The 15,297-nt window shown below is 48.0% G+C and overlaps 1 protein-coding gene across 1 annotated transcript; it reads left to right on the top strand.

Annotated features, from left to right (window-relative positions):
* The first annotated feature begins 6,549 nt into the window (after positions 1-6,549).
* TMEM243 (transmembrane protein 243) lies at positions 6,550-15,296 on the top strand. Its single transcript, XM_017807808.1, has 4 exons — positions 6,550-6,647; positions 12,686-12,736; positions 13,616-13,720; positions 14,790-15,296. The coding sequence occupies exons 1-4, from the start codon at positions 6,570-6,572 to the stop codon at positions 14,910-14,912; spliced, it is 357 nt and encodes a 118-aa protein (XP_017663297.1). The 5' UTR covers positions 6,550-6,569; the 3' UTR covers positions 14,913-15,296.
* The last annotated feature ends 1 nt before the right edge of the window (position 15,297 follows it).

Raw genomic sequence — 15,297 nt, 5'->3', positions numbered from 1 at the left:
AAGAAAAAGAAGAAATACAAAAGCTTAAGTATGCTACAGACAGTAGTAAGATTAAAATACCATTGAAAATCTTCGTTTAGGAATAGCTTCTCTGCTATTTACAATTTTACCATTTATATCCCTCAGATGGGAAAAAATCACACCAAATGTTCATAGTTCCTTCTTTACTATATCAAAGCAAAATAGTGGAATCCATCTACACCAGATGAAATAATTTACTGTCTGTAACTAAGGAGGATATGAAGCATCACCTGCTAAATATAAACACTTTCAGTTCTGAAGTCCAGGGTCATGTACACTCTCAGTAGCTTAGGACTCCATTTCATGAATTTTAGATCTTAACAAACTTTGGAAAACTGGAGAGGCACCAGAGGATGGATGGAGGGTCAACATGAGCCAGTACTTCAAAAGGAATGATACTAGACTGAATAAACAGACTCTAGTCAGGGATAAGCTAATGAAGTGGTTACCCTGGGACTCTGTCAATAGAGGTTAATAAGTATTTTCCACTGTGCTTCACTGATCAGACACATCTTGTCCGACACAGACAAGATGGATACAGAGATACAAGACAGACACAGAGAAGGCAGAGGGTTTGTTTCTGGAACATTATTTTACTGCCTGAGGAGTAAAACAGTTTCCAAACACTGTCATCAACCTCAGCCCAGAGTTACCTAATGATAAGCAGTGACTTGTGCTGTGTGAGACCCTAAACAAGAGATTCACACACATCTATTCAGACACCATGAAATCCATGAGCTTTTAGTAAGATAACAGCTTCCTATGCAAATAGGATTTACATTACTTGCTTTTCAATTCAGAGGCTGTAGCTGCTGCAGGTTTTGAATTGCACAGCCCATGGAGAAGAAAAAACCTGTGGCTGGGGCAGTGCCAGCTGGAAACATTTCAGCACAGGAGACAGCAGTCTGGATTCCAGGCAGGTGTTTTAGTCACTCTCTGGCTAGCCCTTGTTTAATGGAGTGTGTGCCTTGGGAACGCCGAATTTGAGAAAGAAAATCTTCTCCTGTATGCACTTTGCTGCCAGGTAGCCTTGAGATGTTTTGGGCAGATGGAGGAGTCACACAGAACCTCGCTGCTGGTGGGATGACCTCTCCTGGCACAGCAAAGCACTCTTGCTGTGGGTGAGGAAGGTCTTTCATCTCTGCAGAGAGCATCATAAAATCCTGAATTTCAAGGCTGAGGTGGTGCTAAGGGGACCATATGCACATAATGAGGAAGGATGAGGAGGGGGAGATTGTTCTTTGCTGTTCATCCTGCTGTGGAAAGCTTAAATAACAAGATGGAAAACCTGCAAAATCAGGAGGTGGTACTGCTGCTATAAGTACTTTTGCGATTCCAAGTAACATTTTTTCCCTCTTGAAGATCAGTAACAATCCAGATTTCCCTGTGATGTTCCTGCCACCCTCGCTGGGCTGACAAGTGATGTTGCCTGATTTGCAGACATAGCAGATGAAGGGCTGTTTCGCCGTTCAGATGGTGTGTAACGATCGGTGTCAGTCCGAGCTCCTCCCTCTGCTCCTCAAAGGGGTGTTTTGAAGCAGCCCCACAGCTGCTGCCCCACTTAACGTCTGCCACCAGCCTCAGAGGAGAGCTGGGTGTTGGTAAACTGCTTCTACGTTTATCAAAGGCACAGAAAGAAAATTTTCATTATATGTGCATACACACATGTATATTAATGAAATAGTTATATTTTTGAAAATATTCTCAAAAATAAAAAATCTTGAGGACATTTTTCTCTGACTCTTCTATCAAACACTGTGACTCAGCTGAGATTTTGGAGCATGAAGGAGCAGATGGGACAGCTTCTGCAATACATTAAATAAGATAATGTAAAAGAGGGAGAATCCACAATCCTCGTGAAACTCAGACTGCTGGAAAACTCACGGGAGATTGAAGATTATAATGAATAATTCAGACAACACATCCCTGGATCAGAATGTTTGAGCTTCTTAATTTGTTCAGTCTGTTGTCTGATCTCTAAAAGCTAAGTGCAAATGTGGAAAAAGTGAAATGCAATAGTTTTGCAGAACCATTTGAAGCCCCCTGCCTGCATTCCGGAGCTCGGAGGGACACCGCAGGCTGAGGCTCGCACCGAATCTGTGAGCTCGTGCCTCCCTCTGCTGACTGCCTCCCCCAGACCTCTCTCTCCTTGCCTGCAAATGATAAAGAGCCGTGGTTGTTTTTCCCCTCCTGTTGGGGTGATGTTCCTTCCCGTGTCCCAGACAATGACCGTAACATCAAGGGAGCTGGTGGATACGAGCTGCTCACATCAGCCCCACCGCCTCGGTGCCAGTGGGTGTCACTACAGCAGTGCTGTGTTCCTCCTGTGACACCTGCCCCGTGGATCCCTCTGCCACTGGAGTTCTCCATTAACACTAAATTAGTGCATGAATCCTTGTTTAGGGGAAATCTCTGAAAGCTGTAAGGCAGAGACTCAAAAAAAGTTACCATAAACTGAGAGATGCAAGCAGGGACCTTTGGCTACATCGTGAGATTACACCTGGGGAATGCTGGAAATATTTTTGCTGAATTTTAACTGTTGTCGTTGTTTCAGTTTGAATATGTCTGTAACACCACTGGGTACCAATTTAGAAATCTCTCAGTCCTTACAGGCAGCTACTGAGTAAAACCGACCACAGGAACTCCAAAACTTAAAGCTTTTGGTTTCTCTTCTCTTTTCACAAACCCTCTGCACAAACCCGTCCTCTCAGCAGAACATGTGCCCCTGCCACATGCAAGGGCAAGAAATGTACAGTCTCAGCACGGCAGCATTAACTGGAAAAAGTCATGTCCCTTGCTCTGGGGTAGAGGAGCAGTGCTAGCAGTCCTTGAGCTGGTTTTACCTTTCATCTGCCAGGGTTGGGTGACCCTTTCCATGGAGGGAGACAAATCCAGCTCTTCTGGGATGATGGAGAGGGATCTCAGTGTAGCAAATGTCTTGTCCATTTATTTATATTCCAGAGTATTTCCTCAGGTTGAGGGCTGACAGAGATGAGAATAAAGTCCATTTTAACAAATCAAGTCTGTTACTCAGGTTCACTTTGGACTCGAAAACAAAGGTGAAAACAGTTCCTGGGTCCTCCAGGAATTTTGGGTTGTGGAAGCGTTGTTAGAAAGCTCCAAGGAAAACGGTATCCTTTCAAATTAAAACATACCAAATAGAATAGCCCAAGGGCCATTGTGCTGGGAGCTGAAGGCTGATTTAATAGTGCAAAACCCAATTACTAGGCTGTAATTACTAACGGCTGTGTTGGGAAGCTGAAATCGCTGCAGGGAAGGAGACAGGAGAGCAGTGGCTTCTGCTGCTGGAGCTGCAACCAAGATAAATTGCAGCAGAAAGCCCATGCTACCGAAGAGTTACGGGATAAATTGATGTATTAGAAGCCTCAGCACATTAGATCACTTGAAAGGACATGCAGAGCATCAGCAAAGAGGGTTGGTGAGGAGCTGAAGGCCTGCCTACATGAGTTACTGACCTGGGACTCCAACAAACCAGCCTGTGAGTTATGGAAGCAGCAGCATCAATGACAGTGGTATATAATTGGCCTTGGGATACATTGCAATTTTCATATATGTGCTGAATTAAACCTTCATCCAGAGTACAGGAGATAACACATCTTGGCCTTTAATATAAATAAAATATTAGACAGGAGAGAGCATATATTCTTCTACAAGTCCATGGTGCTGATGTTCTGAAGAGACTCCAAAGCTCTCTGCAATTTATGGGCCAGATCTATTGCTTGGAAGCAATGCCAAGAATGTTTTTGAGAAAGGGGAGCTAAAGCTCAGCACATATACCTTGGAACTGCTCTAACAGAAGCAGCCAGCTGCAATAAATGTAAAACACACCAAGCAGGAACAAGAAAGATTGTGTCCAACCTGAGCAGAACAAACCTTTGTAATTTTAAACCACCCAGGATTTCCTTTTATATTTTTTTCCTCCATTAAAAAGCAGGTTGTTTTTTATTTCAGCCCTGAGAAGTGTACGTGCTTTTCACTGAGGATTAATACACTTACATTACATTGTAGAAAGAAGTGAATCTGATGGGTCTGTTATGTTAGTGGCTCAATCAGACTCCTGTGCTTCCCAGGCCCCAACTAGACCCCACAAAACCCTCAGTATTTAATCTGGGCACAGCCAGATCTGCTTGGGAATATTAATACACAAGTGCTGAAAACTGAGCGTAAACCCAGCTGTTCTGCAGGTCAAGAGCACTTGTGTGTCAGGAAGCCACATCCTTCACCCACCATGGGATTTTTTTTTCCAAGTGGCTCAAGATGACATGGAGAGCCTCTCCACCGAGTCCTGGAGATCCTGAGACCTTCTTCACCCAACTGTGAGTGTGGGAACGGCTGCTGGAGGGTTACAGGAGGCCTTTGTGAGTTCCCACCCAGTGCTTCAGCTCAGGACATAGTTGAGCTCATCGAAACCTTGATAATTTTCCTGCCTTACTTGAGTTTAGTGCTTCCTGTCTTTGGCGCTGCGGCGCTTTGGTCTTTGAGCTGTTCAGCTCAGGAGGCCGAGAGGGGCCCTAGTACACAGCGTGGCCTGAGGTCAAGCGGCCCTGGCAGCACTTTTCACCTAAAATGACCGAAATGTTTCGCAAGAGAAGCGACTGCTTTCATTGCCCTCTTGCTCAAGAGCAGGGGAGCTCCCATGAGCTGTGACCAGTGGCCTACAGGGAGATCTTGGATGGCTGGGGATGGCAGGAACTGGACCCACCAAGGGAACAATTGCACTGACAATTCATATTTGGGGCCACTTTTCTTCTTCCTGGTCTTTTCCCCTACAGATCTGGCCTCTAAAATTTTTTATGCAACAAGAGGATATGCCCATCTTATTTCTGCTGAATTCTGCTGGTGTTTAGTGGAATTTGACTTTCAAGGCAAGAAGCCCCCTGGAATTCCTGGAGAGGTGTGTGGCAGGCAGTATGGTGTATGGTCAGGGGAAAACCACAGAGTTTGTTTGAACAGAAAAAATTAAAATGTCCTGGGAGCCATGACATTTAATGCATCTTATTTGGTTTATTTTCATCCTAAAATGCACTTGGAGAAATGCTGAGGCCATGATGGCCTGGGGGATATTTTGTGAGAGCAGGTAATGTAGTTAAAAAAATTAGTTAAAATAAATGAAAAATAAATCAATAAACCCCAAATTAAATAAAAACCTAAAATAAATAAATATGAAAGGACATCAAATTTAAAAATAAAAAAAGTAAAAAAGGAAAACAAATAAAAATTAAAATTTAACTAAAACAAAATGAATGCCCCCAGGCTTTTTCACATGCAAACCCATCTTCAGCTCTGCAGTGGCAGTATCAAGCTTTACCCTAAGCAGCAGCAGCAGCAGCAGTGCATGGGATTTCACTTGGTGACTCCAAGGGAAAACTGGCTAATGAATGTATAGAGCAAAATCCCAGCCCCAGGAATAATCCCTCCCTTTTGTCTAGTTGAGGTGGATAACACATGTTGGTGACCAGGAAGAGCACATGTAAGTTCATTTTTGAGCTCTGCCAGCATCAGATGTTTAAAAATAAAATAATAAATACACCCCATCTGCAATAAAATAAAGTAAAATAGAATAAAGTAAAAAAATAAAATTAAATATAAAATAAGAAAAATAAAATACAATAAAATAAGGTTAGGTTAGATATCAGGAAAAGGTTTTTCACACAGAGGGTTGCTGAGCACTGGAACAGGCTCCCCAGGAAAGTGGTCACAGCACCAAGCCTGACAGAGTTCAAGAAGTGGTTGGACAACACTCTCAGGCACATGGTGTGAGTCTTGGGGTGTCCTGTGCACAGCCAGGAGTTGGACTTGATGATCCTAATGGATCCCTGTCCAATTCAGAACATTGTATGACTCTATGATGGCAAAATATAATAAAGGAAAATAAAATAAAGTAAAAAAAAAAAACCCTAAGAAAAATAAAATAAAATAAACAAAATAAAACAAAAATAAAATGAAATAAAATTAAAATGAAATTAAATAAAACAAAATAAAATAAAATGAAATAAAATCAAAATGAAATTAAATAAAACAAAATAAAATAAAATGAAATAAAATCAAAATGAAATTAAATTAAATCGAATGAAATAAAATTAATTGAATTGAATTGAATTGAATTGAAATGAAATGAAATTAAATGAAATGAAATGAAGCTCAGTTCTCCAGGGCACCATATCATGACCAACAACGAGATTTGCTCAGATACCGCAACTTTTGTCGAACAACAAACGGACACAGTCCGCAGCAGAGCGCTGACCCCGCCCCCTCCGCATCCGCGGAGTTCCCGCGGAGCCGGGGCCCCTTCCCCAACTCCCTCCATCCCCGGTTCCCTCCCCCTCCTCCAATCCCGGGTCCCTCCGGCGGGGGCGTGTCCGTGGGATGGGCGTGTCCCCGCCCGGGCGCGCGCGGGGCGCGGAGCGGGCGCGGAGGGGCCGCGGGGAGGGGGCGGGAGGAGGAGGAGGAGGAGGAGGAGGAAGGCGCGGGATGAGCGGGACGAGCGCGCGCCCCCCCGCGGCCGCCGGCGCTGCGCCCCCCGCGCCATGGAGGGATTCCCCGCCCGCGGGTACGGCACCGGCGGCGCCGACCACCGCCCGCTCTTCGGGGAGACCTCGGCAAGGGTAAGGCACAGCGCTCACAGCCCCGGCGGGGACACGCCGCCACCGCCGCCTCTCCCCTCCCCTTCGCGGAACAAACCGCAGCGAGGAAAACGCAGCGGGAAGTCCCGTAGTGTGTCCGCCACCCCCCACCCGGTGTAAATGCCCCCCGGTAATGAGGAACTTCCTCCCTGACAGCGGCAGCCCCCTCCTCTCGCACCCCGCCACGGTTCCCGGAGAACCGCAGCCGGCCCGAGTGAGGAACCTGCCCAAATCCTGCAAACAAATTAAAAAACACCCCTGTAAAATAACAAATTTGGTCTCCCCCCCACCCAAACCACCATCGAAAATCAGAAAGCTGCACCTCGATGGCAAAATGTAAAAGGAGCACCCCCTAAATTCCAAAAGAAGGAAATGCTGCAAATTGGCAGAATTATAATAATAATAAAAAAAACCATCCTGAAATAAAACCAAAACAACCCCCTCCTGATCAGTGCCCCGAACCAAAAATAATCCATCAAAACCAGCCTAGACAAACAGCCCTCAAATTCAAAAAAACCCAAACCACATCCCCAGAACTATTTCCAATCCCCCCTCCAGCAAGACCCCTTCCCCAAATAAAAAACTCCCAAAACAACCGTCTCCCCCCCAAACAATAAACTTTCAAATAAACCCCTCAAAACCAACATCCCCCCAACTTCCTGGGGAATTGGGGCTCGAGGTGCAGAGAGTCCCAGGGCCGGGGGGACCCCTGGAGCGGGGCTGGGAAAGGGTGTGGGTGCAGTCAGGGGGTCACGCAGCCCCTGCGTCCCATCCGGGTGCAAGTGTCCCTGCAGCCCCCCAAGCCGGGGCTTTGGGGCCGCAGCACCCCGGGCTGCCTCTCGCCCGATTTTGGGGGTCTTTGCTGGGGATGGGGCTGGGGGGCCGCGTTTGGTGCCCTCGCGGTAATTTATTTTTCTCCCGGGATGGAGGAGACTGCGGTGTCTCTCCTTGGCGGTGGCTGACGTGTGGCAGCACCGACTCTTCAGGTGTCAATCCCCCGTAAGCCGCTCGGCCGGGCGGCTCTCGGCGCTGCTGCGGGTCAGTGCTGTGTGGGGGGCTGCGCAGGGGAGGGGGCTCCTCAGGCACTGCCTGGCATCGGGATCCCTCGGGAATCATACTTGGTGGTGTGCATCTGTGTCCAGTGGGGTGACATGGGTTTGTGACTTAGGGTTTGTTCCCTGTAAGGAGAGGTTACCCAGCAACGTGTGTATGTGTGTGTGTGTGTGTGTGTATGTTTGGGGGGCGCAGGCTGAAACTGTGCAGGGTTATTGACAACTGTATCAAACGCATCATTCCCCCACCCCCTTCCTCCCTAAGTACTTGGAACTGCTGCTAAAATGATAGTGTTTAATAAAAATATAAATAAAGTGATACGAGCCAAATTTTCGGACGAAAATAGGTTGATGTGGGATAAGAGGACAGGCAGGACCCCGAGAAGATGAAGTGAGGGGGACAGGTTGTCCCCAGCAGTGGATTTCAGCCCTGAATGGGGAGTGCTGGAGGTTAAGAGTACTTCTGTTGGAGCAGTGCCCTGTGCTGGGGACCTGTTGGCTGTCCTTGGTCTGGGATTTTGAGAAGCTTCCAGGGATGGGCACTTCTGGGGACCGGAATGTGCCATCGGAGGAGGCAATCCCCCAACATCTGAGCCCAGGTCACGCCTTAAGTCCCTGATCCCTGTCTTTCTCCAGCTGTGCCTCTGCTTGCAAAGGAGAGCAGTAAATAATAAATATGGGATGCTAATTCCAGTTCCTGTGCTCAAATGGGGATCCCGTATCCTACACATCACCCCCGGCCCATCTCCTGTGGCTGTTTTTGGAACCTGTTGTGTGGGCCCAGCGGCAGCCAATGGTCTCTCACTGCTGAGCCCGTGTCCAACAGACAAGGGATCACTGTGCTGGCCCGGGGTCGTTTCCTCCGTGATTCACTGGGGTTGCCTAGAGACAGACGCTGGTGAGGTCCAGAGCTGGAAACGTTCCGCTTCAGAAATGGAAAAGCTAAACTTTGCCTTAGAATGGGAGCAGGTCTGCTGGGAGAAGTGCATCTGCCCGTGCCCCAGCTCTGCTTTTGGGTCTCTGCAAGCGATGGCTGTCCTGGCAAAGTGGGACCCTCTGCTGGGGCTGGGCATGAGGCCACAGGGAGAGGCAGGGCAATGCTTGTACCCCAGGAAGCCCTGCACCCCAAATTAGGGGTCTTGCACCCTTGCCAGCAGTTGGAAATGGATGTAGAGATGGAGATGCCCTCTTTTTGCCTTCTTACGCTTTCCTGGTCTCCAAGCTAGTGACTTTGAGGCTAAACCCCTGTGGGGATGGGAGAGTTTGGCTGCAGCACCAGCCTCCTTCCCCTGCCATGCTCCAGCTGCTCCTGCCAAGCTCGCTCTCTTGTGCTGGCTGCTGAGAGGAGACTGGGGGCAAGATGGTCCCAGAGAAGTTGCTGGTGGGAAGAGGGAATGCTGTGAATTCAGCTGTGGTTACCAGGGATGCAGCACTGGCAGCGAGTGGGTATGAGATGACACAAAGCAAAGGCACAGCAGTGCAGTGGTAAAGATGAGACTGAGTGTCACAGGTGCAGGACTTCTTGGGAAAGAAGTTGAAAGTTGGGTTCCTCCATGACAGAAGCATTTAAATGTAAGTGCAAAAGGGTTAACTGCTGTGGGTTGAAAGCAAAAAGCACTAGAGAGGCTGAGCAGCCCAAAATGGGAATGAGGAGCCTTCGAGGACACACCAGCATGTCCCCATGTCTTGCAGGGGGTGGGTTGGCCAGCGTGGCCCTGGGCACAGCTCTTCTGTATACAGCCTGTATTGCCTGCGATGCCATGAGGTTTGGGCTGGCACTAGGTTCAGGGATCCCCTATGGCTGCAACAGGCTGTGATAGCTGCTGACCATCTGGACTTGCTGATGTAAGACATAAAAATGGCCTTTTTGTCATTCCTGCAGAGATGGCACCAGGTATCCACCCTCTGGGGGACCAGCGTGTTCCTCTGTCCTGGCCAAGCCTCTGCCAGGATCCCCATGGGCTCAGCCCACAAGTTGCTATCTTGCAAAGTGCTGAGCTGGAACAGGACAAAGAGCAAAGCTGTTGCTCTGTCAAAGCCCGTGCAGCAGGTGCAGTGGGGAGGCTACACCCTCAGTCCTGCTTCAGTTTTCCTGTTGCTCCAAGTAACCTTTACTCAGATCCCAAAGGATCCTGGATTGTGCCCTCCTGCTTTGCAAGGACTTGACACTTCCCGACCTTGTCTCCCTTTCCCAGAGGCAGGTAGAGGGACACCTCTGCACTGCAGCAGCTCCTTGGGACAAGTCTGGTGCCTCCAGCACCTGCAACACCCTCCACAGAGTAGGAGGAGAGGGCATCAACCCTCCCATTTCAAAATGCATCTTGTGCAACACTGAAACATGGAATTCATCTCCTGTCTGGCCAACAGCTCACTATGGCTGCTGAATGGGAACCCCCATTGATGCACTGCTGGGGTGTAGCAGAAGTTGGTGCCCATGTGCAGGGTGACCTCCAGCAGCTGTTTTGCTGTGCATGCTGCATTTTTTTTTTGTCTTTTTCTCTAGCAGCTATTGTAATTCGGTGATGTTGGAGAAAAATCCTCCCTGAATCAGCTGTGCTGATTGTGAGAGCTGGCTGTGCCAGCTGGGTGATATGGCATGTAGGAGACATGGCTCGTCACAGCCCATTTCTGTGTGCCCAGGATCCATGAATGTCTGCCTGGGCTGGGCTGTGCACTCGGACGTGGTGTGGAGGTGAAAGGCTCCGTCATCTCCAATCCCTTTAGCCGTCTTGGCCTCTGCTTGAGTATTTTTAACCTTTTTGCTGTGCTAAGCTGCCTGGGGCTGAAGTGTCAGCAGGCCCTGGGGAACACAGCCTTCAGACTGCTTTGCCAAGCCCAGGATTTCAGGATCAGTGTCTCTAATCCCTGGATCCTGAAATACCTTCTTCTGCCGGCAGCGCATTTGGAAAATTTGAGTGACTGCGGGTTTAAGCACCGGGAAGGGGATGCCCTGACCCACAGGGACCAGATGCCACGTGGCAAAGCTGCTCCACTGCTGGCATCTGCACCTGATTCAGCTGTTGCTGGGATATCCATCCCTCAACAGTGTCAGAGGAGAGGTCCCTCTACTGGGGGATGCTCTTTCCCACACTCCATGAAACAGAGGAAAATGCTCTGTGGTCACTGCCAAGTCTGACCCCCTTGTTTTCTCCCGTCAGACCAGTCTCAGTCCTGGCAAAATGGGTGGGTCTGCGGGGCAAGGGCAGAGCAAAAACACCGTCTTCTCCTGGTATCAGAGTGGCTTCTGGGGGTAAGGACCCTTCCATATACCATCTAAATTAAAGTTAGCTTTAATGAATTTATTTTAGCTTAGGTGAAAGAGTCCAGCTCAGATGTCATGATTTGCTTTCATGGAGCATTTTGTGCTTGCATTTTGTGCTGTTGCTTCTGTTATTTGCCTGGAGTTATTTCTCTTGGCTCCTTTTTTGGGGTCAGTGGTGGGTACCTCATAGATGGCTCCCAGAGGCTGCTGTTGTATTGATGATCCCGTGCGTGGAAGCGCTGTTGAGAAAGGGTTTGTGCCTGACTGGCAGGAGATGTTGATGACAATTTCCTATTCAATTCCCTTTGATGGAGGTGCTCCCATGGGAGACTAATAGAAGAGGTTTCAAAGAGTCTGCTTGCTGTGGCCCTTTCTCTTGGGGGGTGAACATAACCAGGGCACAGCATCCCCCTGTGTCTGAACCACCCGAGCCTGAGCTCCACAAAGTCTTAGGTGAGGGCTGGTGGTCTCCCACCAGAGCAGGATTTGCTCTCTGCCTCCTACTCTTTGTTCTGCTTTTCTCCTCATGCCCTGCTGCTGCCAGTGCTACTTCTTCATGATCTGGGGCTTTTCCCTCTCCAAATCCAAATTCTAGGAGGGAAGAAGGGTGCAACACCAAGTGGAGGGAAACCCGTGTTGCCCCGCTTGGTGGCTGGGGTGTCTTGGGCAAGATGCTTTCACTGCTCAAACTCTTTTCTCACTTTCACCATAGCTATTCAATGACTCTCAGTGTAATTAACTGAAGTTCGGGGAGCTTTCTCTCTGCACATCTTTACTGCTGTAGCTGTTCTTCTAGCCTTTGATTTGGGGAGTCAGCCATCTGGGGTGTTACAGCTGACTGTGCACAACCCAGTCCGCGTGTGGGAATAGATATTTATACTCAGAGCAGCACCATGAAGACAGGGAGGAGACAGGTGTCCCAGCAGGGATGGGAATGTTCTCCCTTTTCCTTCAAGTTGTTTTTTCACTCCAGTAAGTGCATCAGTATGGGGTCCTGCCCTGGGTGCTCATGCAGCCCAGTGTAACAGCTAGTCCCTGCCCTGATGCCATTGGGGTGGGACTGTGATGATGACACCTCTTCCTAGGTGCAAAAAGGTTGTGTCTTCCCAGCCAATTGTTTTATCCTGATGAGATGCTGCAGAAGGAAATTTGTGTGTGGGTTATCTGTCCATCCAAGCAGAGCCACTGTGCAGTGTGCTCAGGTCTGCTGGTGTTAGGGTGGAACGTTTGGGGTGCAGGCAACACTTCACCCCCTTGCCAGCAGCCCACAAATTCCCACCTAAGACACTATCGAGCTATTAATTCTCAGGCAGCGAGGCTAAAACAAGCTTTTTCTGACACCCTCCATCTGTGCACTCCCACTTTGAAAAAAAACCCCTTTAAAATGATTTGCACAACTGTAATAGATTTGGACATAGCGAGGAAACCATTTGCAAACAAGCCAACCTGCTGCACAAGGCCTTGGCCAGTACAACCTCCTTGGGGTCCGTGGAACTGGAGGGCGGGAAACTTTCCTATGTGGCAGACAGATCTGACCAGGGAGCCTCAGTGTTGTGCTGGGGATAACATGGGTCCTGGGTGATGCTCTCAGTGTTGTTGGTTAATGGTATGTTTCAGGTGGTTTGTTTTTTTTTTTTGGTTGTGATGTTTTGGGGTTTTTTTTTGGCAAGGGATACATGCATGTAACCGTCTTCTCTTTTCTTCAGGACAGAATCATCAATCTAGTTGTTGGTGGCTTAACAACCTTGCTGCTTGTAGTAAGTATCCCACATTCCACTCCATGTTGAGTGCTTTTCTTAAGTGACAAGGGACCAGAGTTCCTCCCCAAAACAGGTGGTGAAACTTCCCGTGACTGAACAGGCTGTAATTGGGGCCCAGGTAGTCACTTTGGGACACACCTGTCTTTTGAAGCTCTTTGACAACAGGAGAATACCTTTCTTTGGGCCATCTTCAGGCCAGAGTTTGCATTTTTATGAGTTGGCTGTGCAATAAAAAGTTCTTTGGTAAATTGTCCATCCTGGCTGAACGCGAGGCTGGGTGAGACAACAAAGTGCTTATGTCCCAGGAGAGCATGTTTGCTTCTATTGCCTTCTGTTTATAACTTCCCTTTAATTATGTCTTATATGACATTCTTTCCAGAATTTGTCCCTTTCTCTTGAGCTATGCTTTCCCCAAGCTTTACAGACAAACCCAATGCTATTGTGACTGGAGAACATCAGTTCTGTGGTCCCTGGTGGGCGGCAGCATCATTTGAGCTGAGGTGCAGAGAGGCCACAGGGACAGCCAAGGTGCCAGCTGGGGAAATGCTTGGCTGAAGGAATGCTCCTACATGGGCAGTATGTACCCCTGTACCTGCTGGCTTTATGAGTACTTGGAGGATGGCAACAAGCCTGAGTAGCAAAGTTTTCATCAATGTTTTCCACCCATCTCAGTGTGCAGTTGTACCAAACAGATTCTCCTCCAGAATTTTGCATTTCCCTCCAGCTCCTCGTGGGGTGGGAGTTAAAGAGGAGGGAGGGGTGTGCAGGGGGGGGAATGTGAGCATTGTGGTGCCCCAGCCGTCAAAGTGAGCCTCTTCTCATCACAGCTCTGAGAGCAGGCGAGAGCAAACTCTTCATCTTTGTTTTCCTCCACAGGTCACTCTAATCAGTGCTTTTGTCTTCCCGCAACTACCTCCAAAACCTGTGAATGTATTTTTTGCTTTCTGCATCTCCTTGTGTTGCATTTCTGCTGGCATTCTTGTAAGTACCGCCACATTTGCCATGCAAGCCTTTGAGTCTACAGTTCTGAATAAAACATTCTTTACGTGGTGCTGCCTTCTTTTTTACATTCTCCTAGAAAAGCTTTCCTGCCTCCATAAGACAAGCTGACAATGAGAGTGGTAACCAGTTTCGTTATTTACTATGGTGCAAGCGTGTGAACTGAGCCAACTCCTGCAGCCCAGCTGTGGTGGAAGACTTGTCACCTCTGTGACTGTGCCACTTGCAGCTGCCAGTGGAGATAGAGTAGGAAACCAGGGAGCAGAGCAGTGAGATGGGAATGCAGAGATGGACTGTGCTGCAGAACTCGCTTGAAATGGTGGGGCCAGCCAGGCACTTGCAGAAGTCAGTGACCTTTCAGGCACAGGGGTTACAGGGGCAGGAAGCTACAGCAAGTAGCAGATGTTTCTCTACTCAACAGCTGCAAAATTCCAAGAGAGTTGGTCCCAAGCATTGGCAAAGGGACCTGGCAGGTCAGGGTTCATAGAATCACACAATGGTTTGGGTTGGAAGGGACCTTCAAACACCATCTAGTCCAGCCCCCCTTCCATAGGAAGGGACATTCGTAGCTCCTCCTTTCTGCTGTAGCATTTTATATTTGGGGCATTCTCCTTCCTCCAGCTGTGACCTGGAGCGGTCTGGCCCTGAGCCCCAATGCTGGGTGAGCTGGGAAGTTGCTCTGCAGTGCCTGGTCAGTCCCAGTTTCTGATTCTACAGCTGGTAGCCACAACTCTGCCCAGAACAGACTGTGTTAGGGCAAACCTGATATTTGTCCTCATCAACCAGGGAGTAGTGTAGCCAGCTTTATTTTTTTTTACAACATCCCTGGCTAACACCCCACCCACCCTCCCTCTTCAACAAAGCTGACCAGACAACCCCTGTCTTCATAACTAGTTTCACAGACAAACGCACGCTCATTCTCTCTAGCCAGAAGAAGCTGGGTTATTTTACAGGAAAAAACAGATCTACAAGTTGCCAGTTCAGTTACCATGGAAAGTCTCCGCAGAAGTACCTGGCTTTTTAAAGTAATACAAACTCTTTTCTCTTCTAGATCTACTGGTATCGACAAGGAGACCTGGAACCTAAATTTAGAAATCTAATTTACTATATATTGTTTTCTATTGTCATGTTATGTATATGTGCCAACCTGTACTTCCATGAAGTGGATAAATGATGGACATTGGGAAAACCCAGCAATGATGCTACTGTGTCAGAATGTTTTCAGCTCAGCTCTCAGCTCTACTTGAGACATTTAAGTGAGAACAAGCAGCCTGAGAGGAACAAAGTGGGTTGTGCAAGGATAAATCAGTACATGATTTTCATGTAAATGTATATGTAATGTCCCTCTTGTTAGGGAAAATTATTGCCATAAGACGTGACATTCCGCTTTTTTTTGAAGAGCTACTGTTGCGCTTAATGAACATTCCAGTTGTACTGATGTTTCAGAATGGCACAAGCTTTTTCATTTTGGAAAAAAAATGCACTTTTTTATTACTGTACAAATAAACTGCAGCATTGAAAGGATCTGTGGCAGTATAAATAAATGGCATCTTACAGTC

Source organism: Lepidothrix coronata, unplaced genomic scaffold (genome assembly GCF_001604755.1).
Source record: "Lepidothrix coronata isolate B3197 unplaced genomic scaffold, Lepidothrix_coronata-1.0 Scaffold20, whole genome shotgun sequence".
In the NCBI taxonomy this organism is placed as follows: domain Eukaryota; kingdom Metazoa; phylum Chordata; class Aves; order Passeriformes; family Pipridae; genus Lepidothrix; species Lepidothrix coronata.
This window is presented reverse-complemented; position numbering and strand designations above follow the sequence as displayed.